This window comes from Macaca mulatta, chromosome 12, assembly GCF_049350105.2.
Source record: "Macaca mulatta isolate MMU2019108-1 chromosome 12, T2T-MMU8v2.0, whole genome shotgun sequence".
NCBI lineage: Eukaryota > Metazoa > Chordata > Mammalia > Primates > Cercopithecidae > Macaca > Macaca mulatta.
Window position 1 is genome coordinate 146,265,943 of NC_133417.1, and position 23,627 is coordinate 146,289,569.

Here is a 23,627-nt window from a genome sequence, read left to right on the forward strand (position 1 = left end):
GGCCTCCACTTGGTGTAGCCAGTGAGTGCCACTGTGTGCCCCAAGATGCCCTGGGCCCTGGGCAGCCCTGCCCCCAAGTTGACCCAAACCCAGCCCAGAAATGGGTCGTTACCCAGGCCCCTGTCTTATGTGCTCAAGAGAAGGTCAGCAGTGGCGAGAAGGGCGCCTGTGGCCTGAGCAGCCAGCTTGGAGGCAGCACCCTGGCTGGGATCTAAGAGCAGAGCAGGAGCATGTGGTGGGAAGTGGATGGGAGTAGGGACAGGGCAGGAGGTGGGCCAGCCCTAGGGCGGGTCAAAGCCTCAAGCCCTCATGATGAGGCTTCTTCAGGGGAGAAATCCTGCCCTGGGGTTGGCACTGCCACCTCCCACCTTCGCAAACTCATGGGAAGGGCCTTCCAGCCAGGCCCCAAATGCACTGAAAAGAGGATACAGGGCTGCCAGGTTTTTCTAGAAAAAAGACAAACAGAAAAGCGTTCTCCCTGATTCCCGCCATGGTGACGCCTGGCAGCTCTGTTCCCGAGGCTGCTACATGGGGCCTTGTCCTGACCCCACAGCCTGTGCCAGCGAGAGGTGGGAGCAGCCCTCCCTGCCCAGGGAGGCCAGGGCTGGGCTGAGGAAGGGGTTAAAGCATGTTCCTGAGGCCCCGTGTGTGTGCGTATGCCGCCTCCATGCGTGCGAATATGTATGTGTGCGTGGACGTGTGTGCATGTGTGTGGAGACGTGTCTCTCCTCGCCAGGTTCTCAACGAGAGCCGGCCTCAAGTAGGGATTCTACAAGTCCCTCTCTGATTCCTTCCTCCAAAGACAGGAGGCCTTGACCTTCCTGGCCCTGGAACCATGGCTGTGCTGCTGTCCTGGAGCTCTGAAAGCTGGGACCGTGATCTAAGGGCTAACTGTGGGACAGAACCTGTCCTCTCCCAGGCTCAGTTTGCCTCTCTGCAAACAGAATCGCCACCCCATGCAGGGTGGGAAAGGTGCCAGGGGCAAGCTTTCAGGCGCGCTCACTCTCAGGGGCGTGCCAGTGCAGGGTCAGCCCCTCCTTAAACATTCTGCACCTGGCCCTGACACCAGATCTAAAGGGTTGTGAACCTTTAAGTGAAAACACCAAGTACAGGATCTGTGAGAACCGGCAACACCCAGTCACACCCAGAGAACCCTCCGCTGCTTCTTAAAAATAACATTGACTGCGCCCGGCCTCACTGAAAAACAACACATGCTCACCTGAGACATTTCAGAAGATACAGACACGAAGACAAACAAAAAACCACCCAGCACCTCAGTAGTAGATGCAGTTATCATCAGCCCGGCCTTTTCTGCTTGTCTTGAGGGGTGCACCCTTATCTTTGGGGGCCCCAGTGTGGCACGCAGCCAACATCACCCAACACTAAGAGACGAGACGAGGGTGGGCCGGATGGGTTCCAGGAATCAGGCCCTGCCATGAGCCTGGGGACACAGAGGTGGTCCCGGCTGGGCCCCTGAGGAAAGACAGACAGGCACAGAGCAATGCCCAGGCCAGCAGCCCCAGAGGCAGAGGGGAGGGCTGGCAGGCCACAGGGTATGGACCCTGAATTCAAATACTGGGACTCAGGGTCCTGCCCCAGCCTGCCAAGGCCAGCGTCATGGGCCCGCTTGCCCCCAGGGCCTGAGTGGGTCAGTCTTCCCCACGGAGGGTTTGCTTTACCCAGGGGTCGCCCCCGAGGTCCTGAACCTCCCAGGAATTTCTCCTGATGTGGCTGCGCAGATGCAAACACTTTGTTCCTCCGGGCTCTTCCTCACACAAACCCAGGCAGGGAGTGGGCTCCGGGGGTAGCCGGCACTGCCCCTGTGGCTGGAAGCCTGGCGTCCCCAGGCTCGGGGCTAGGAAGGGGGCAGCGTGGGACGGGCCTCTGGCCACTCTAAGAAAGGTTCATCCAACGCACTGCCCGGCCAGGGTGCCCCTCCCGCCCCCCGCACGGTGACACGCCTTCAGGGCGGGCCCAGCGTCTCAGGCCTTAGGGACACAGGTCTGCCCCAGGACGGCTCTGAGGGTCCAGGCGCCTCCACCAGGGTAGGGACCCGGGACGGAGCATGACCCCACCACGGGGCGCGCGCCCGCAGGGCCCTCGATCGACTTGCCTGTGCCCGGGCCAGGGGACCGAGCTCCCCGCGCGCCCGCGCCCTCCCACGGGGCCTGGCGCTTTAAGAGACGCCCGATTTGCATGGCCCCGCCCCCCCGAGTGACCGCCGGGCTGGATATTTAAATCGTGGCCCCAGGGGCGGGGCTGGCCCCGAACGCGGTCCCGCCCGGCGCTTTCCTCCGCGGAGCTGCGGACAGAGCGCGGCCCGGCTGCACGGGCGCGGGACGCGGAGCCCCCGACGGCGCGGCCAGCGGGCGCACCAGCGCTCCCCGCACCCCGCCTGGCCCTGCCGGCCACCCCCGCGCGCAGCCTCGTCCCCCAGCGCCCTGCGCCGCCCGCGCCCCGTCCCGCCCGCACACCCCCGCGATGCCGCTCGGCGTCGCCTGGACGCTGCTGGTGGCCGCGGCCCTGGGGCTCGGGGCGCGCGGGGTGCGCGGCGCGGTGGCTCTTGCCGACTTCTACCCGTTCGGCGCCGCGCGCGGCGACGCCGTCACCCCCAAGCAGGACGACGGCGGCTCGGGGCTGCGGCCGCTCTCCGTGCCCTTTCCGTTCTTCGGCGCCGAGCACTCCGGACTCTACGTGAGTAACCCCCGGGCTCGCGGGGCGCCCGGGAGGGGAGGGCGCTGCGCCCCGGCCGCTGCCCGCCGGGCCCGGACTCCCGCCGCCGCCGCCAGCCACTTGGCACCGGGGCGGCCCGAGGTGGAATGAGGACAGCGCTTCCTCCCTCGGCGGCCAAGGCCGGACAGCGGCCCGCAGGAGAGGCGCGCGGGCGGGGCGAGGGCGGCAGCCGCCGGGCACCGAGGCGGGGGCGAGTGGAGCGCGGCGCCCCAGCCCCTGCCAGACCTGCCGAGCGCGTCTCCCCGGCGCCTGATCCCCAGGGGAGAGCAGGGGGCCCTGGTACTGCCCTGGTTTTCACACATAGCAGTGTGGCCGTGGGCACGGGCTTCCCGGGCCTCAGTTTCCCAAGTGGGGCTCCTGGCCTGCGAAGGTTGCAGCCCCTCCTTGGGCCATTTCAGCCCCGCCCCCCGTGGACGCCAGTGCGGTCCAGGGCCAGGAGACTGGACCCCTTGCTCAGGCACGTAGGGCAGGGCTTGCTTCTCCACAGACCCTCCTAAGCGGGCTAGCAACAGACTTGCCCCCTCTCTCCCCTCCTCTCCGCAGTCTGGGGTCTGGCCGCTCAGGCTCAGACCCTCCAAACAGGACTCCCAGTGGGACTCCTGAGGCCAGGGACTCATGACAGCAGGCTCAGCTCAGCTGAAGGAACAGGCCCAGTGCCAGTTCTGTCTCCATGGCTCCCAGAGTGTGACCCTAGGCCAAGCCCTTATGGCCGCCCAGGGAATGAAATGCACCTGGTAACCTAATGGAGCACTTGCCCTGAGTAGGCCACCGTGCACTGGAACTTGGTGGTTTCCTGAAACACCCCAGATCATATCTAGAAAACTGCTGGGCCAGCCTCTAGTAGAGTCCCCTCTGGCTCCATCACCACTGCCACCTCCACCATCAGCCCTCCCACACCCTCGCCCACCTCCAGTCTCTACCCACTGCCAGCCACATCGCCTCTGCCATCTGTGCTGCCCGGAGTAACACCACCTGTACTGCCAACTCCACCATCAGCACCACCTCCTTCAGCCCCACCAGCAGCAGCACTCCCTCCACCACCATCCCCATGGTCCCCAGCTTCCCGTCGTCACCATCCACATCCTCTGCATGGCTATCATCATCCGTCGCAGCCTCCATCCACAGGGCCTCCTCCGCCACATGCCCTCCAGGGCACCTCCCACCCCACAACTCCCAACACCATCCACAGTGCCCACTGTGTTTCCCCCACCTGCTCAGGAAGGCCTCCCCACCTCAGTGGCAGCACTGGGTGACCTGACCGTGGTGGGAGGAGCAGCCATGCTGTCGATGCTACCCCCTGAAAGTCCCTCTGGACCAGGATTTGGACAGAGGAGCGGGACTGACTGCTGGAAGTACGAAGTGGGTAGGGCAGAACGGCGCTCAGGGTTGGCCCGGGCTGGAGGAGGCCTGTCCACTTTAGGTATGGGACACTCACATTGGCACCATCCGAACAGAACTCAAAAGGCTCCTTAAGCATTTGGGCCAAGCTCAGCGTTCCCGCCCAAAGTCACAGGTGAAAAATATTATTAAAATGGTTAACCCACTTAACAGCCTCACCGAAAACATCTACCCTTGCCAGAACAACTAGAGGAAACAGCTCTAACGTGGGAAGATCTGCTAGGAAAACAAGGGTTTCGTCAGAAATGAACCTTCTGGCTGCTAACAAAACATTTATCTCCATCAGAGCTTTTTCCTGAAACAAAGATATTATTTGAAAAACATTTGCTGATGTGGACGCAGTGCCTGCAGTGCACTTCACCTTTCTGTTTGCTTAGCAGGAAGGAAAATGGGATTCTTGAGGGTGCGTTGCCCAGGACACCTTGCCTGAAGTAACTGTGAGGGCTCTGTGGTCAAGGAGGGAGAGAGGAAGGGGTGCTTGGCAGCAGGTTAGGGCTGAAGCCAGGTGGAAAGAAGGGAGGCATTTGTTCTGAAGGAAGTGGACCTGATTGGGGCCTCCCACGCCCACCCAGGCTGAGCAGACCCTCTTCGGAGGCCCCTGGCTCTGGCCCTTGTCCAGCTCCAGTCAGTAGGGGCATGGTGTCTGCTGGCCCTGGACTCAGACTCCCATGTCAGGCCCAGCCAGGACCTTCCAGCCCCCATCCCACTGCAGTGACCTCTGTGCTCCTCCACCCCCAGCCTGTGGCTTGACCTAGAGTAGGCTTGTTGTCTGAATGAATGAACGTGCCTCCCTCTGACACTGCCCGCACGTCACAGGTAGAAATTAGAAGTGCTCTTGCATGAGATGGGTGCTTCTTCAGTCTTCATCAGAAATAGCACATGGATTATGGCCCTAGCAAGACAGCTCTGCCACACATGGAGTGGCCCCCTTTCCAGAAGGGACCCATCGTTTTGCTTCTTTCTCATGTCATAGTGGCTGTATGTGTGTGGTAAGTCGTAAGGCTCTGAAAAGTGTTGAAAGTGCATTTTATTGCTGAGGTTCTACACACAAAGATAATGCAGCCAAGGAGTGTGGCACGTTGAGGAGTGTGGTGCGCCAAGGAGTGTGGTATGCCGAGGACTGTGGTATGCCGAGGAGTGTGGTGTGCTGCTGCTACCCTGCCATGCAGGAACTGCCAGTGTCTGCATTAAGACGGAGCTTGCCGTGGTCCGTGGGGCCTGTGTAGGTGGAGTGGTTTCCTAGGGGCAGGTGCAGGTAATGAGAGAGGAAATCTTCCTGGTGCCCCCTACACTGAAGCCCCTGGCTCCAAGCACTGCCCCCACCCACGGCATGGTCTTTAGGCCATGGGAAGATCTCGATTTCCTTGGTATCAGGACCCCCGACAGAGCCCTGAGCAGAGGCAGGGAGGATTTGAGGGTTGAGAGTAGGTGGTGCCCTGCAGAGCCCGCAGGCAAGAAGGAGGAATGCAGACAGTCAGCCTGACCCTGGCTGGTGCTGGCCAAACCCCTACTCTGCGTCCTGAGGCTTGGTGCCATACCCCAAGTCTGCTCGCTCTGGCTCTGCATGACATTCCCATCCGGGCACAATCCCGTCCCTACTCCTCCCAGAACACAGAGCCCAGGGCAGCTGCTCTAGTGTGGGAGCTCACCTGCAGCCTGTGACCTTTGCCTGGTCATTTCCTCTCTGAGCCTCTGTCTCCCCATCTGTGTGGTGAAGCTCCCCCATCAGATCATACCTGTGACACACCCCATCACTGTCACGGTTGTGTGGTCACCAGCTCCAAGGCATCAGGAAAATCCACCCTGACCCACAGGGACTGTCTCAGCGGGACCGAGGCCTGCGCATGAGCGGATCTGGGAGAAGACGTGGGGAGAAATCACTGCCCTCTCTGCTCTTTCCTGAGCTCATGAAACACCCCCAGCAAATGCAGGAGCCCCTTGGCTGGGAGAAGGGTCCTGGGCTGCCCCTTGGCCACCCTATTCACTGAGGTTCCAGGGCTGGCCCACCCCCTGCTGTGGGCTTGGCCAAGGTGGTCCTGCCCCTCATCAGCACCTGCTTCTTGCTGATGCCTGGATATGGCGGAAGCAGATGGAAGGGGATCCTGGGGAAGAGGAATGGGGCTGGAGTCAAGGAGGATGCTGGAGTGAGAGAGCCTGATGACTCCAGGTCAAGGCCATGAGCCCAGGACAGCTGTGATCTGCCTGGACCTCACAGGCAGCCCCTGAGAGGATGGAGCAGGACAGTCATGCCCAGTGCAGATGAGGAAACTGAGGCTCAGAATGCAGATTCAGGGGTCTTCAGTCTGCTAGTTCCAGCTGCCTCCTCACTGTGCCACCCAAACTCAGTGGGACCGAAACGGAAATCCTGATTCCTCCCTGGCCCCCACCCATCTCCGTGAATGAACCCCTGAGAGGCTCCCCGATGCCTCCTTCCTCTCCCTCACCCTCCACGTCAGCAGCAGCTCCGCCTACATCTCTATTTGGACCACTTCCTAGCTGTCCCCTTCCCGATGCAAGCTCCGTCCCCACTTGCCTGGACACCTGCAGCACCCCCTTGCTGACCTCCAGCTCCTGGCCTTTCCCTCCTCTGTGCAGAGTGGGCAAGGGAGCCGTACAAAACACCGGTGGGATCCGGTCTCTCCTCGCCAGAATCCCCGCTACACTTCCCTGCCCCCGCCCCCTGCCCCGCTCAGACACTCCCCCAGCCCCACCCTCTGTGCTCACTGCAGCTCGTTGGTTCTGACCTCACCTGGGGTGCTCCTTAGTTTTCTTGTTTGGGATATGCACCCCATGAAGGCAGGGACCACATTCATCCTCATGCCACCATTCTGGTGGTGGGCTCAGAATAGGCCTCAGACCACAGCCTGGGGCTGTAGTGGTGGTTGTGCCCCTGTGAAGGACTCTCTCTTCCACCCCTGCTGAGGCCAGAGGATACATGCAGCAAAATGCCTGCACCCTGAGCAGTGAGTCCTCCTGTGCCACATCCACATTGTGGGCTCATGGTGGTGGCCACCAGCAAATTTCTGCACCCTGTGTTCCCCAAAGCAGAAGCAGTCCCACCGTCCCTGACAGGGTGAGTCTTAGCCTGGGGGTCAGCTTTTCCACACAGAGATGCAGGACCTGCACACTTCAGCCTCAGCCCACGGCTGGCTCCCTCCCAGGACTGGCCTGACCTATGGCCCAGGCACAGCTGTTGGAACACGGTAGTGTGGTAGGGGGTCCTGGCTGCATGCTGGGCCCCATAAGGAAAGTCTCTGTCTGCACTGCCCCACCTCTGCAGGTGACCTGCTTAGAGAAGAGGCTCACAGGGAAGACAGGTCAGTTTGTGTGATACTGACATGAAGTGTTGTCTGTGACATTTCTGTGTGTGATGGGCCTTGAGAAGCCGTAAGGCTGCACACAGGAACAGCAATTTATAAAGGTGATCAAAACAACATTGGTTATCATTTTTACTGCTCTCTGCCTTCTAATATCTCTAGTTTCTGATGAGCCCTTTCTTGGCTGAGTGAGCTGGAGTAGGGCTGGAAGCCCCAGGGCTGGATAGGGCCAGGCTGTCCTATGCGAGGAAGGAGAGAGGCTGATGCACGCATGGAGGGGAAGATCCTGGAGTGGAGATGAGCCTGGGGGTGAGACTGACCTCTGCCTGTGGCGCAAAATGGTCCCCACATCCACTAGGGGAGCCATGAAGAAAGGAGATGTGTGTAGGCAGTGAGCACAATGCTGATAAAATGGCAGTCTGACCATTTGTTGTGGCTTCTTGTTCTGGCTTCCTGTGAAATCTTCAGCAAAACCCTTACCACACCTTAATGACTGTGGCCTTGATTCTCTTTCTTGTAAATGCTAAAAAAAAAAAAGAAGTGTAGTATTTATTTTTTTAAATCCAGACTGACAAATCTCTTCCTTTTAATTAGAGTGTTTTAGACCATTTACATTTAATGTAATTATCCATATGGTTGAATTTTAACGTATCACCTTCCTATTTGTTACATCTGTTCTCTATAGTTTCTTCTTTTGGATTTTTAAAAATGATTTCGTATTATCTCTACTACTGGCTTATTAGCTACACCTCTGATTTATTTTTTCGTGATTATTCTAGATGTAAAACACGTTTTTAACTAAATATAGTTTACCTTCAAATAATATTATATACTTTCAAGTATGATATAATAACCTTATGACAGCATACATCCATTTCCCTTCTGGCCCTCGTGCTGTTGTTGTCATATGTATTACTTTACACATGTTATAAACCCAATAATGCACTGTTAACTTTTTGTTTGTTTGTTTATTTGAGATGGTGTCTCACTCTGTCACCAGGTTGCAGTGCAGTGGCGTGATCTCAGCTCACTGCAACCTCCACCTCCAAGGTTCAAGCAATTCTCTGCCTCAGCCCCCTGAATAGCTGGGATTACAGGCACCCACCACCACACCCAGCTAGTTTTTTTTTTTTTTTCTTAGTAGAGTTGGGGTTTCACCATCATGGCCAGGCTGGTCTTGAACTCCTGACCTCATGATCCACCAACCTCAGCCTCCCAAAGTGCTGGGATTACAGACGTAGGCCACCATGCCTGGCCAATGGTTTTTTTTCTTTAAACAGTTAATTATCATTTAAAGAGATTAAAAATTGGAAAGTCTTTTACATTTAACCATATATTTACTATGAAAGTCTTCATTTCTTTGTGTAGGTCCATATATCTTTTCTTAAAAAAAAAAAATTTATTTTTTAAATTTTAGTTTAGTTTTGTTTTTGTTTTCGTTTTTGTTTTGAGATGGAGTCTCACTTACTCTGTCATCCAGGCTAGAGTGCAGTGGCATGATCTCGGCTCACTGCAACCTCTGCCTCCCGGGTTCAAATAATTCTCCTGCCTCAGCCTCCTGAGTACCTGGGACTACAGGCGCCCACCACCACGCCCAGCTACTTTTTGTATTTTTAGTAGAGATGAGGTTTCACCATGTTGGTTAGGCTGATCTGGAATTCCTGGCCTCAAGTGACCTGCCCACCTCAGCCTCCCAAAGTGCTAGGATTACAGACCCTACCCACCGTGCTTGGCACAGATTTCCATTTTTATATCATTTTCCTTCTGCTTGAAGGACTTCCTCTAATGTTTCTTATAGTGTAGACCTGCTGGCATAAATTATCTCTGGTTTTTTAAAATCTGAAAATCTCTTTATCTTCATTTTTTGAAAGATATCTCTGCTGGGTGGGTATAGAATTCCAGATTGACTTTGGATTTTGTTTGTGTTTTAAATCTTTTGAAGATGGTGCTCTGTTGTCTTCTGATTGGCATAGTTTCTAATGAGAAGTATGCTGTCATTCCCATCTTTGTTCCTCTGTATATGCATCTTTTTTCTCTGATTGCTTTTAAGATTTTCTTTTTATCACTGCTTTTCAGCAATTTGGTTATTACCTGTATTGTTGTAGGGCTTTAAAAATATTTCTTCTGCTTGGTTTCATTAAGACTCATGATTTGTGAGTGTATAGTTTCCAAGAAATTTGAAAAAAATCTCAGCCATCTTTGAATATTTTTTCTGTCCTTTCTCTCCTCCCTTTTGAAGACTCAAATTGTATGTACATTTAACTTCTTACTATTGTCTCAGAGCTCATTGAGAATGAGAATGAGGCTGTGTGTTATTTTTAAGTCTTTTTTCTCTGTCCTTCATTTTGGATATTTCTACTGTTACGTTTTCAAATTCACTGATTTTTTTTTCTACACAGTCTAACCTATTCATCCCATTCAGAGTATGTTTGTTTCATCTATTTCACTTTTTACTCATATAAGTTCTATTTGGATCTTTTCTGCATTTTTCATTTCTCTCCTCATTATGTTGACATTTCCTTTTCTATCCTGGGCATATTTTTCATGTTTGTAATAATTGCTTTAAAATTACTGTCTACTAATTTCAGCATGTACTTTTTAATACAATACTTTTGACTATCTGTGAACAAAAGTGAAAAGAATGGTGAACAATTATTAAACTCCACGTGTAGAATTGTTTTGCACAGTGGTATGGGTTCGAAATGTTGAGGCTTTTGAGCAAATAGATTGAGAATGATGTGAGCTTCTCTTGAAGATAGGAGTTGCAGATATGGAAAGGAGGAAACATCAAATGAAACCTGTGGCTTTGTGTTAGATTTGACTTGAACATATCAGTATAACCTCATAGCATATATTTCCGTATATGTATTATGACAGGTGGGTGTGGACATAGGTATATACACCTGTGTGTCTACCTACATCCACAGTTCCTAGCTGTGTCCACTGAGATAAATGGAAGCAATAATACCTCAATAGCAAAGGGCACTTGCATGCTCAGATGTTGGCTGCTAAACACCAGTCTCCACTAAAAAGAACCAGGGTGCCTTGGAGATCCTAGGGTCATGGCAAGAGAAGTATAAGATGAACCTGGAATATCTTGTTGTGCCATAAAGTAAGGAAGCACTAGAAGAAGGATGAAGATGGGTCAAAAGGACACAGAGGCCCTCCAGAAGGGGCTCCCACTGGCAGTGTTTGGGACAATTGGAGCATTAAAACAAAGAATGATAGTAACAGATTCTAATCTATTAAATAAAGGAGAAATCCATGGCTTCACACTGATATAAGTAAATAAATGACGAAACGTATAAATGAGGGGAACACAGTATTGATAGCTTTGCATCAATGTTAAATTTCCTGCTGTGGGTGACTGTATATGCTTACATGAGAGAATATCCTTGTTGATGGGAAATACTGAAATGTTACGGGGGCAAAGGGTCATGAGGTCTACAACTTGTTCTCGTATCCTCCTGAGTTTTCGTTGATAAGGTGAAGCTAGAGCTTCTTGGCAGAGAAGTGGCCAGGTGGCCAAACCTCATTCTCCCAGGCAACCCCCACAGAAACTTGGTGCATTCATTCACTGCTGACTTACTCAGTACTTCATTTGTTCGTTCCTTCAGTCCAAAACCTTGATTACACCCTTGCTCTGATTTAAGGAGACAGGAGAGCAGCAATGCGTCTTTGTTTAGTATTAAGTTTAGTTACTTTTGTCTGTTTTGTTGGCCGTGCTGTCAAGCTTCCAGAACAGTGCTAGCTCCTAGAAGCTGCTCCGTAAATAATTATCGTTCATCTTCTCATCATTGGGATGATACATCCGTAATTCCATCATCCAAAAATGAGTGCTGTTAACATTTTGGTGAAGTTCTTCCTTTTCTGTTTTCAAGGATAGGGTTTTACAAAACAAACTTCGGGTTACCATCTCATATGGGTCTCTATTTTGCATATTTCAATGTTACACCACGAGCATTTACCCATGCCCTAACTTTTCTGTGAAACCATGCTTTTTCATGACAATGCAGGATTCCATTCTATGGCTGCACTGTGATTGGTTTAACCAGTCGCTAGTTATTGGCGCTGTGGTGTTTCAGAGTCTCCTGAATCAATGTGCGTCTGTCCTACATGGGCCTTCGTGCAGGCCTCCCTCTCTTTCCCTCCCTTGCAATAGACTGTCCCATGTGGGCTCACTGGATCCAAGGCAGGGAGCTTTTCGGGGCACTTCCCTGCTGTCCGCTGCTGCCCAGAAGGGCATTCGCAGTTACACCCTGCCGTGGGTGAAGGCGGCTGTACCACCTGACTCACTGAGCGCAGCCTGGAGGTGGTCCCTCCCCAGCTTTGACAGGTCTGGACTCTGTATGTCTCCAAAGCAGGCTTCCGTGCTGCTCCAGGGCCGCCTGGGGGCGTGGCAGGGATGCAGACCACCCAGGGCAGATCCCAAGTGGGGGAACACAGTCAGTGCTGTGACCAGGGGCTCCTGGAGCTGGCTCAGAGCCCCACTTGGGAAGCATGGCCCCTCCCTCCGAGGGCTGCTCATGGTGACCCAGGGCACTCCTAACCTAACCTACCCTGCAGGCTCTAGTCTCCTCCTGCCTCCTATTTACTGCGAAGGGGTGGCCGGGACAAGCCGTCCCCACGGGGTACCAGCCAATAGTACTCCTTGCACTCCTTCTGCCCGTGAGCTTCTAGGCCAGACAGGGTGTCCTGGTGTTCTAATTGGTGGTGGGGGTGGGGGCTCTGGGCAGATCCAAGGGCAGGACAGGCTGGAATGGTCTGAGCCTGGTCACACTGCTGCATGTCTGCAACCAGGCAGGTGGGAGCCCCAACCTGACTTCACCCCATTCATCCTTTACAGGGACCAGCCTCAACACCCAAGTGCCTCGGCATCCATTCCCTGGTTCTTTGCAAAGCAGGGCAGGTCATTCATTCAGCCAGCAGGTGTCAGTTATTAGACACCGCTGTGTGCAGCCCCTGCCCTGCTCCCGTGCTGCCTGGGGCTCAGCACATGCTGAAGTTGCCTCTGGGCTCTGCGGGCTGGTCAGGGAGCACCAGGTGGGAGCAGGACTGTGGCCAGCCCAGGCCCCTGACCCCAAAGCCTCCACACAGGAGGGCAGCCCAGGATCACACTGTCCTCTGAGCTTGTCCAGGAGCTTGTCAAGGGTCAGGCACAGCCTCTTGGGCTCTTGAACCCACCTTTCAGCAAACATTTCCTGCCATCAGCTCTGGAGTGTGTTGGAGGCGGCAGAGTGGAGCAGGCAAGGCAGCCTTGGAGGCTCACTGGGGGCAGGACGTGGGGATGGGGCTGGGGTCCCGGAGGAGTGACGGGGGTCCCCATGAGTAAGACTCTCAGGTAAGTGGGAAGTGGGGGACAGACCAGGCTTGCATCTTGAGATTGCATCTCTGACGGTGGTGGCTGCAGGGGACAGTGGCCCAGTGGCCACTGCAGAGATGCAGGGTGACTGCAAGGAGGCCCCTCCCTCTGAGGTGTGGACAGGTTGAAGGCAGCAAGACCTCAAGAGGCCAGGAGGCAGTGGCCCAGGCTGGCGATGGATGGAAAGGGTGGGTATAGACACCCAGAGAGTGTGAGGCCACCGCCCCCAGGCCAGGCACGCCCTGGGGCCTCTGGGGGATTGGGCCGTGGCCTTGCTGACTGTAGGGACTGGCGGAGCACCTGGCCAAGGTGGGAAGCAAGTGAGGCAAGGAGCGGGAGGCAGGAGCTACTGTCAACACATGGAAGCAGAGGGGCTGGTGGAGAGGGAGAGTCTGTGAGGACAGCAAGAGGGACAGGGCATGAGAAGGGGCATGGGGGCTAGGGGCATGGTCCCATGGAGACAGGGAAGCCAAAAGACCCAGGACCTCAGCTGCAGGAGAGAGAGGACAGGGCATCAACACTCTCCTGGGAACCCCTCCCTTACTCCTTCCCTGTCTGGGCGCTGAATGCGCTCAGATGTCCCCTCCTCCAGGAAGTCACCCTGGGTGTCCCTGGTGGTAGCTCTCTTCCCTCCCACTGGAACACCCCCTTGGGTGACTGCTTCTGTCCCATGTGTTTCCCTGGAGGCCCAGCCCAGTATTGCCCTCAGTGGCTGGGCCAGGGGCCAGCCTCCTTCCCTTCAGGGCTGGCGTGAGGCCGCTCAGCGGGAGACCATCCCCTTCAGCTCCAGAGGCCCTGCCCATCCCCCCCGCCCCCTGCCGCCCCAGGACGCCAGCCCCTGCTGCACTGTGCTTGTGGGAGGAATCCTAATTGCCTAGAAAGCTGCCAGGAAATAAAAGACATGCCTACATTTTTCAAAACAAGCTTCTAAAACACCTCGGGGCTGTGCTGTTTCACTCTTGGCAGAGGAGTCAAAGCCGGGAACCGCAGCACCGCCTTTGTGATCTAAAGTTTGCAGAGCCAGGGTGCTGCTTCCTGGCTCCTGGGGCCCTCGGAAGTCTCTTGGGTCCCTGGCTCGCCTCCAAGCCCACCCTGCCCTGCTCAGAGCAGCCCCTCGGCTCAGGTCGGGGGAGCAGGCTGTTGCATATTGGCATTTTCAGCCCGAGGTCACCTCCCCAGCCGAGACTCCCCAGAAGCTTCAGCTCTTTCCTGCTTTCATCCAAGTCGGAAATGCCACTGGAGCGCGTCTCTGTGCTTCCTCCTGAGCCAGCAGAGGGTCAGCCCCGTCCTGCAGGAAAGGCATGGGTGCCCGAGGGCAGGAGAGCCCTGAGTGCCAGTGGCTAGCCCCACCTCCCATGGAGGAGGGCGTGGAGCCTCCTCCAAGTCCCCAGGTCACTGCAGCTGCAGGTTCCATGTGGCCTGGGGCCTCCCCAGGGTAGCAGCTGACCAGCAGCCCAAGAATCTCAGCCTGCTCAGAGGGGTCAGAGCAGCCCCTTCATGGCAAGGCCACTGTGAGGCTGGCTGGCCTTGACCGCAGCCTGAGAGAGGAGGGTGAGGACGGGGCGTGGGGCACTCACCGGGGTGCCCGCCATGCTCAGCTGTGTCCAACGCAGAGCTTTTTCCAGGCGGCCTGTGTGTGAGCCCCTCCCAGGACCTTTGTCACCCACCTGGGACTGTGACATCCAGATGGCAGTCTTGTTTTTCTCAGTAGCCGGTGCTTGACTGGGAGGAGAGCGATGCCAGCACTGATCCAGGGCCTGAGCTCCAGGCTGCAGGCAGAGCCATGACCCCAAAGGAGACCAGAGGGTGGCCACGGGGAGGCCCTGGACGACGGGATCCGCAGGCAGGGGCTGGGGTGCTGGAGGACACAGCCAGGGCCTGCTGCAGCGTCTCTACCCTGCAGACCCAGAACAAGCACACTGCCCTCCCTGCCTGGGGGTGGCAGGTCTCCTGGGTCTCCTTGCACATGGAGTGGCTACATTTCTGCAAGTGTCCCAGTGGCGCTGGGCAGGCCTGCCAGGCTGGCTTCAGGCCCCAGACCCCAGCAGACGAACACTGACCCTCAGCAGGTGTCTGAGATGCCAGCGCTGGGCAGCCTGCTGGCATTCCCGCCCCTGAAGTCAGGACGAGGGACTAAACCCGCACTGTTCCTGTATGAGTGCTCAGGTCCACACCTAGCCATGAACGAGGGCATCGGCTGGGAGACGGGCTAATCCTTTCTCCTTGTTTTCCACGTCTGTATGGCATGTTTTACAAGGCGCTATTGCAAGTAGGCAAAAAACAATAATAAAATGGTCACTTTTTGGGAAGTAGCGTTTTCCCAGCCCCGAAGAAGGAGAGGGACCCCAGTGCTGGGGAGAGAGGAGTTGCCGCCTGGCTCCCTGCCCTGCTTCTAGCTCCTGGGCCCTCTGGCCTGGGCCTTGCCCGCTACCCGCCCTCCACCGGACATTGGGACGTCCACATCTGGAGAAAGGAAGTCCCGCGGGCCCCTGCCCTGCACTGCGGTGCTGGCGCTGCCCTGTCCTGGCTGCCCTGTCCTGGCAAGGGACAGGGCCAGCTTGTTCTGCCTCCTCCCTGGCTCAGCCCCCAGCGGGGAGGGCAGCAGCTGTCTGGGGTGGGGAGAGAGGAAAGCCGGAGCAGGGCTGCGGTGGGTGAGCCCGGGCCTCTGCACACCACACACCTGCAGGCTGGGCTCCCGCTTCAAAGGCTGACGGAAAACTCAGGGCAGCAGCTCAGAAGCCAAGCAGGGAGTGGGGCCAGCTGAGGGAGAGTGTGCGGGGTGCAGTGAGGGGCAGAGCAGGGAGGTTCCCCGCACCAGGCAGGTGGCCCAGCCCCAGGGACCTCGGCCACAGCGGCCTCCTGCCCCCAGATGCTTCTCCCCCAACCCAGAGGTACCACTTGTCACTTCTAACCCTTAGCTCTTTTTTCCAAAACACGTGCCAAAAAGGGTACAAAACAAACGTGCAAAAAACGAGCAAATGTAACGCAAACCCTGGTGGGCCCACCGCCAGGCCAAGAGCAGACGCTGCCACCGCCCCACCCTGCGCCGCCTCCCCGAGGCAGCCCCTCCGGCCTGTGAAAGCGCCTTCTCACACCTGCTTTTTCCCTCCCTGGTGTTTTTAGGGTGGCTGATCCGCATCTCTGGTGGTGGTGGTACTTCATTATCCCCTCTGTGTCATTGTATGAGAAGGTCACAGGTTCTTTGTTTACAGTGGTACACATTTGGGGCTGCTATTGTTGTTTTAATTGAATTTTTCCAGCCTTATTGAGACCAAATTGACAGACAAAATAGTGTGATTTAATATACCTACACATTGTGAAATGACGATCACAATCCCATGAATCTACACATCCATCAGCACAGTTACCATTTGTGCGTGTGCATGTGTGTGATGAGAACACTTAAGATTACTCTCGGCCGGGCGCGGTGGCTCAAGCCTGTAATCCCAGCACTTTGGGAGGCCGAGACGGGCGGATCACGAGGTCAGGAGATCGAGACCATCCTGGCTAACACAATGAAACCCCGTCTCCACTAAAAAAATACAAAAAAAAAATTAGCCGGGCGTGGTGGCGGCGCCTGTAGTCCCAGCTACTCGGGAGGCTGAGGCAGGAGAATGGCGGGAGCCCGGGAGGCGGAGCTTGCAGTGAGCCGAGATCGCGCCACTGCACTCCAGCCTGGGCGACAGAGCGAGACTCCGCCTCAAAAAAAAAAAAAAAAAAAAAAGATTACTCTCTTAGCAAATTCCAAGTAAACGAGGCAGTACTGTTAACCACAGTCGCCATGCGTTACATGGAGACCCCAGAACTTACTCATCCTGTCTGACTGAAGGTTTGCACCCTCCAATCAACATTTCCCCATTTCCCACCCCAGCCCCTGGCAACCGTCCTTCTACTCTCTGATTTTATGGACTCAACTTAATTTTAATTTTATTTATTTTATTTTAGAGACAGGGTCTCACTCTGTCACCAGGCTGGAGTGTGGTGTCCTGAGCCTAGCTCATTGTAACCTCGGACTCATGGGCTCCAGTGATCCTCCCACTTCAGCCGCACCCCACTCTGCCCGCCACCCCCCTGCCCCTAGTAGCTGGAATTATAGGCATGCACCACCACCCCCAGCTATCTTTTTATTTTATTTTTCTTTTTTTGTAGAGACAGGGTCTTGCTGTGTTGTCCAGGCTGGTCTTGAACTCTTGGCCTTGAGAGATCCTCCTGCCTCAGCCTCCCAAAGTGCTGGAGGTTACAGGCGTGAGCCACCACACCTGGCTGAGTTCAGCTATTTTAGATTCCACATATCAGTGTCTTTCTGTGCGTGGTTTATTTCACTGAGCATAATGTCCTTCAGTTTCATCCAAGTTGTTGCAAATGGCAGGATCCCTCTAGTCATGGCTGAGTAACATTCCGCTATGTGTACATATGTCTGTATATATACACCACGTTTTGTTTATCCATATTCATCCATCAGCAGACACTTAGGCAGAGTCTATATCTTGCTTTTGGGAGTGCAGCTATTCTGTGAGATACTGATTTCATTTCATTGGGTATATACTCAGAAGTGGGATTGCTAGGCCTGATTGTTCTATTTTTAATGTTTTAGGTGGGGCTGTTCCTAGCTTTAGACTACTCTTTTTTCTTTTTTCTTTTTTTTTTTCAGATGGAGTCTCACTGTCTTGTCCAGGCTGGAGTGCAGTGATGCGATCTCAGCTCACTGCAACCTCCGCCTCCGAGGTTCAAGCGATTCTTGTGCCTCAGCCTCCCAAGTAGCTAGGATTACAGGCACGTACCACCATGCCCGGCTAATTTTTGTATTTTTAGGGGAGACGGGGTTTCACCATGTTGGCCAGGCTGGTCTCAAACTCCTGGCCTCAGGTGATCCACCTGCCTCAGCCTCCCAAAGGTGTGAGCCACCATGCCAGGCCTAGACTACTCTTAACAATGCTGTTTGTGAAAACTCTTGAAGGCACGTCCTGGTGCACATAAGTCCACGTTTGTGTCAAGTCCACACCCAGGAGTGGGATTTCTGAGCCGTGGGATGTGTGTGTGTGGATGTTCCCTGGCGCCACATCCCGGCCAACGCTTCTGCAAATGAAGCGCTACATGGTGGGGGTCACCGTGGTCTCCTTTTCTTTTCTGTGAATGAGGCTGAGCCAGTCTCATATGTTCACTTGCCATTGGATTTCATCTTTTGTGGAGTGACTGTTGAAGTGTTTTCCCTCTTTTCTATGGAGTTTTATTCTTTCTCACCAATTTCCGGGGGTTCTTGGTAAAAACACCAGGTCATAAGTGTTGCAAATATCTTTTCTCATTCTGCACTTGTTTCATCCTCTTGAATGGCGTCCTTGGGTGGATAGAAGGTGTTAATTTTACTGTAGTAAATTCTCCATAGTGCTTTCCAACAGTCTTGTAGCTGTTTCATTTTGTCCTTCCCGCTCAGGTCTCTAATACACCTGGAGGTGATCTTCTTGTGTGGCCCGAGGTAGAGTCATGCAGATTCCTTTTTGGAGGAAAGGAAAGCAGAGCCAGCACCCTTGTTGAGAAGCCACCTGTCCCCACATCCCCCCAGCGCCGTTTTGGCTGTTCCTGGGCTCTCCCTCCTGCTTCTGTGTCCCTGAGCCAGGAGCGTTGGGCTACTGTGGCCTGATGGGAAAGGCTGGCATCTCCTGAAACAAGCCCTTCCACCTTGCTTTTCACGAGACAGTCTTGGTTACTTTGGACTTTGCATTTTCACGTAAAATGTAGAATTGGCTTATCAAGTTACACACACACATACACACACCTGTTGTGGTATTTATTGGGATTGCATCGACTGTACAGATTAATGTGAGGAAAACTAATACCTTTACCATATTGAGTTGTGCAATCTGGGAACCTGGCACATTTCTGTATTTACTTAGGTTGACTTTAACATTTTCAGTAAGGTTTCAGAGTTGAGTGCAGAGAAGTCTTGCCCATCTTTTGTTAGATTTACTCCTGGGTACTTGATTTTTTTCACACTATCATAAATAGTGTCTTTTCTTTAATCTGATTTTCTGGTTATTGCTGGCACATAGAACTACAATTGATTTTTTACATTTTCTAACTTTATATCCAACTTCCTGACAAAAATCCCTTACGAATCTTGATAAATCATCTCTGTGCAGAGTCTGTGGGGTTTCTACGTCCACATTCAGTCACGGCAGCAGTGGGGCTCCTTTCTACTCATTTTACTTTTTGACGCATTTTCATGTTTTCCTGCGCTGGCTAAGACTTCCCATGAATTGTCTCGTAGCAGTGGTGTCGGTAGAAACCTTGACTTGTTCCTAGTCTCAAAAAGCAAGCGTTCCAGGTTCAGCATTGAATACGATGTGTGCACTTGTGTGTCTGAAGCCTTCTTCAGATTGCCGGCTGCCTTCTACTCCTCATATTCCCAGCATTTTTTTTTTTGAGACGGAATCTCGCTCTGTCGTCCAGGCTGGAGTGCAGTGGCCGGATCTCAGCTCACTGCAAGCTCAGACTCCCGGGTTTACGCCATTCTCCTGCCTCAGCCTCCCGAGTAGCTGGGACTACAGGCGCCCGCCACCTCGCCCGGCTAGTTTTTTGTATTTTTTAGTAGAGACGGGGTTTCACCGTGTTAGCCAGGATGGTCTCGATCTCCTGACCTCGTGATCCGCCCGTCTTGGCATTCCCAGCGTTTTTAATCACAAATGGACGTCGACTTTTATTCCATGCCTTCTCTATACCTCTTCAGATGATAATATGATTTTCTCCTTTAATCTGTTAAATTGTTCATTTAAATTAATCAAATTAATGGCAAATTAAATTAATTGGTTTTCTGATGTAAAGCATAGCTGTGTTCCTAACAAAAGCCCAACTCTGTCATGGTGGATTATTTATCCTCTTTGTATATTGCTGAATCCGTTTGCTAATAATTCATTTAAGGTTTTAGCAACTTTATGTGAAATTGGCCTGGAGTTGTCCATTCATGTACTGTCTTTGTTAAATTTTAGTATCCAGATTATGGTAGCCTCATAAAATGGATTTTTCTGTCCAGAAGAGCCTATGTGTCTCTGGAATTATTTCTTGAATGTTTGGAATAACTCACTGGTGATGCCATATGAACCTAGAGTTTCTTGCTGGGAAAATTTTGAATATTCATTCAATTTAATGATTATATAAAAAGTTGCATTGTCTATTTCTACTTACATTTGGCAAGTAGCTTTTCTTTCTTTCTTTCTTTTTCCCTTCCTTCCTTCCTTCCTTTCTTTCTCCCCTCCCTCCCTCCCTCCCTCCCTCCTTCCCTCCTTCCCTCCTTCCCTCCTTCCCTCCTTCCCTCCTTCCCTCCTTCCCTCCTTCCCTCCTTCCCTCCTTCCCTCCTTCCTTCCTTCCTTCCTTCCTTCCTTCCTTCCTTCCTTCCTTCCTTCCTTCCTTCCTTCCTTTTTTTCTTCTTTCTTTTCTTCTTTCAATGGAGTTTTTGCTCTTGTTGCCCAGGCTGGAGTTCAGTGGCACAATCTCAGCTCTCCACAACCTCTGCCTCCCCAATTCAAGCAATTCTCCTGCCTCCGCCTCCCAAGTAGCTGGGATTACAGGCATGTGCCTCCACGCCCGGCTAATTTTGTATTTTTAGTAGAGACGGGATTTCTCCATATTGGTCAGGCTGGTCTCGAACTCCCAACCTCAGGTGATCCACCCACCTTGGCCTCTCAAAGTGCTGGGATTCCAGGCGTGAGCCACCACACCCGGCCAAGTTGCATTTTTGTAGAAAATTTTTTGTTTTATATAAAATGTCAGGATTGTACCCTTCTTGTACAAGCTAACAAGTTGCCCTGTTACTGGTTCATGGGTGCTGGCAGAAAGCATGAGACTCCCACGTTAGAGCCTCATGGCACATCAAGTAGCAAGAGCGGTTTGTGTTGGTTTCTGTTGCTATCCAGGTCCTGCCAGCATGGCATGGAGGGGCAAGGAGATGCCATGCACAGTGGGTTTGCATCACAGCCAAGAAACACGGAGCCTGGGGAATGCGGCTGTTCCAGAGCAAGCCTGCTGTTCGCCCCCAAGGCGACAGTTCATCCCTCAAGGTGGATCTCTGCAAACACAACCCTAAGAAATGACCCAGACAAAGAGTGGACAGGGCTTTGTATTCTCTTGTAGTTGGCAAAAAAGTGCAGAGGCACAGCAGAGTGCCTCTCCTACCAAGCCACCTCCTCAGCCCCACACATTCTTGACCAAATTCAAATGTTCACACCAGCGTATGCCACGCCGGCAGCCAGAACCAAATCCTTCTGATCTCCTCCCACGGCAAGTGGGCGAAGGCTGCTGTCCACAGGAATCCCACAGCAGGACCTCAACTGTGACCCTCAGGGGTCCAGGCACAGCCAGCTGCGAAGAGTGCTGCAGAGCCCCGCAGGTCAAATTTGAGAGAGCCAGGATGCCGTCTAAGGCCTGGCTGTTGTCCTTGTGGCCCATGCAGAGAGTTTGACTGCCCAGTTGACGCCACTGTCAATAATTACAGAGGCAATGAATGAGCCAAAAAAGTGTCTCCTGCTAGGATGACCAACTTGTCCTGGTTTATCCGGAATTCAAAGTCTCATGTCCCAGGGACCCCCTCGGTTCCAGGCTAACCAAGGTGGTGGGTACCTTGATCCCTTTCCCGACTGGAGAGGCATTCCAAGTCTCACCCCCTCCCAGGTAACATGCAACCCGAGTCGCTCTGTCTGAGATTCACCATTCACTTTGCCGTTGTCCCTGCTGTGCTGATTTGGTTGTTTTTTTGCCATGTCGCCGCACGTTTGCAGCTTTGACCACCCTACACGACGTAACCCACAGGCGCTCAGACGACAGGGAAGCTATGAATTCAAGTCAGCAAGACGGAAGCGAGGTTGTGCCCACACATGCACTTACGGGGGGGCATGCTTGGGTGCAGATACCACCTGCATCCACAGGACGGAGGTGGGGAACCCAGCGCAGGTCAGGTTGCCAGCACGGCAGCAGCCTGACTCGGGAGGGCCATGGGGCACCTTGCCAGGTGCTGGATTTAAGGGGCAAAGAACATTCATTGTTCACTCAGCCCCCTGCACCTCCCAGGGTCTAAGGTGGTCCCTGGTCAGGAGCCAGGACTGGCGCTCTCCCTCCTCAACCAGGAAGCCAGAATGCACGTCCCAGGAACTTTCACTCACCTTTCCCCAGTTTGTCCCCAGCTCACACCCAGACCTGTCAAAGGGCGGTGCGGGCACAAGGCCAGCAGGAGCACCTGTGTGAGAGCCACAGAGATGCCCTGCTCCCAGGCTGGCACCCGTGGACCATCGCAGATGAACCCAGCTAGCAGTGCCCTCAACCAACCCACCCACATGTTCATGACCCAGGACGGTGTCAGCCCCACAGGAGAACCCAGGTGGCCGAACCAGAGCTGAGTGTGAATTCCTGAGGCCCCTTTTTGACCAGGCTGCTGCCTGGAGAGCAAACCAACCAGGTGGGCTGGGGCAGCTATCGGGGAAAGAGCTGTATCAGGCCCAGCAATGGTCGGGGCCAAACCCCAAGGCTTCCAGGTAGGTCTGTGTCACCCCGTAGAAGCCCCACCTTTTGTCCTGTTCATTACCCAAAGGGCGGCCAAGCAGAGAAGAACCCTTTTGGATGACAGGATGACCGTGTTCAGGACCAGACTGCCCGCCCATAGTGTGTGGACCAGGAGCAGATGCCCATGGTGTGTGGACCAGGAGCAGGCAGGGAGGCCGAGGCAGGAGTCTTTCAGAGTTGGTTTTTGAGGAGGCTGATCTAGGGCTTGAAAATGCCAGGAGCCTGTGGATGGGAGGGATCCTGGAAGGTCCATCCCTACATGATTAGTGACCCATGACTGAGTGACCTGAGACAAAGGGGGCATCACTGTCAAATGCAAATTGTCCAGAAAGTCAAAAGCGCTCAGCAGTGTGGCCAGGGTGGGCTAATTGGACTGGAACGGCAGCACAATAACCTGGAGGGTGGAGACCCCACTGGTAGTCCTGGGGGCAGGGGCGGGTGTCCCCCACAGTGAGACAGGCAGGCCAGCTTCTGTCAGGAGACATTAGCCTGGTATGTGGAAGTTGCTTTTGCCAACTCATGCACGCCAACTCACACAGGCAGCATGGGGTCCCTGTCGTCGCCTAGTCCACAATGATGGCTGCATGGCCAGTTCTGGCCCAAGAGGGATCCAAGAGGCAGCGCGGTCCAGTCAGGGAGCACCCTCACCATAGGCAGCTACATGAGCAGCCCAGGCTGTTGAATCGGTGGCCAGGATTTGTTTGCACGCCAGTGGGCCCCAAATGTGAGGGTGTTAGTGTCTCAGGCTGTGGTCTTCCAAGTGGCAGACCAGACTGCAGACCAGGGCAGCAGGCTTTTTCTGTAGAGGGCCAGGTAATGACAATTTTCAGCTTTTCAGGCTATAGGGTCTCCGCTGTTGTCACAAAAAAGCAGCCATAGACAGTAAGTACATGAGTGCGCTCAGCCGTGCTCCCACAAACCCTGTTTCTGAAGCCAGGCTGGGATCCACAAAGGATGGATGGTCACATCTGACCTAAGGCCTGTTTGGGTATGACCTGTGAACTAAGAATGTTCTTAATATTTTTAAAGGGCTTCAAAAACAAAAAGAACAAAAAAGAATATGCAACAGAGACCACGTGTGGTCCACAGGGCCAGAAATATTTTCGATCTGTCCCTTCCCAGAAAGTCTGCTGGCCCCTGGACAAACCAGACCATTTGCAACAACCAAAATTCAGTAAAACTTCAATGTTTCTGGTCCTTAAGAGTCCTAAGGCCAGGGTGGCAGCTTCCAGCCCAGCCCCAGTACTCACTGGTCTTCTGCTGTCTCCCAG

The 23,627-nt window shown here is 53.9% G+C and overlaps 1 protein-coding gene across 5 annotated transcripts in view; it reads left to right on the forward strand.

Annotated features, from left to right (window-relative positions):
- Nucleotides 1-1,984: 1,984 nt before the first annotated feature.
- The window catches only part of SNED1 (sushi, nidogen and EGF like domains 1), a 90,290-nt gene continuing 68,647 nt past the window's right edge, over nt 1,985-23,627 (forward strand). For all 5 annotated transcript variants that reach the window (XR_013402277.1, XR_013402278.1, XR_013402280.1 and 2 more), the window contains exon 1: nt 1,985-2,694. Coding sequence is in view for 2 of the 5 variants with exons in the window: in XM_015111534.3 (XP_014967020.2) it covers nt 2,482-2,694 (213 nt within the window). In the remaining 3 variants the exon portion in view is untranslated. The remainder of the gene's footprint in view (nt 2,695-23,627) is intronic.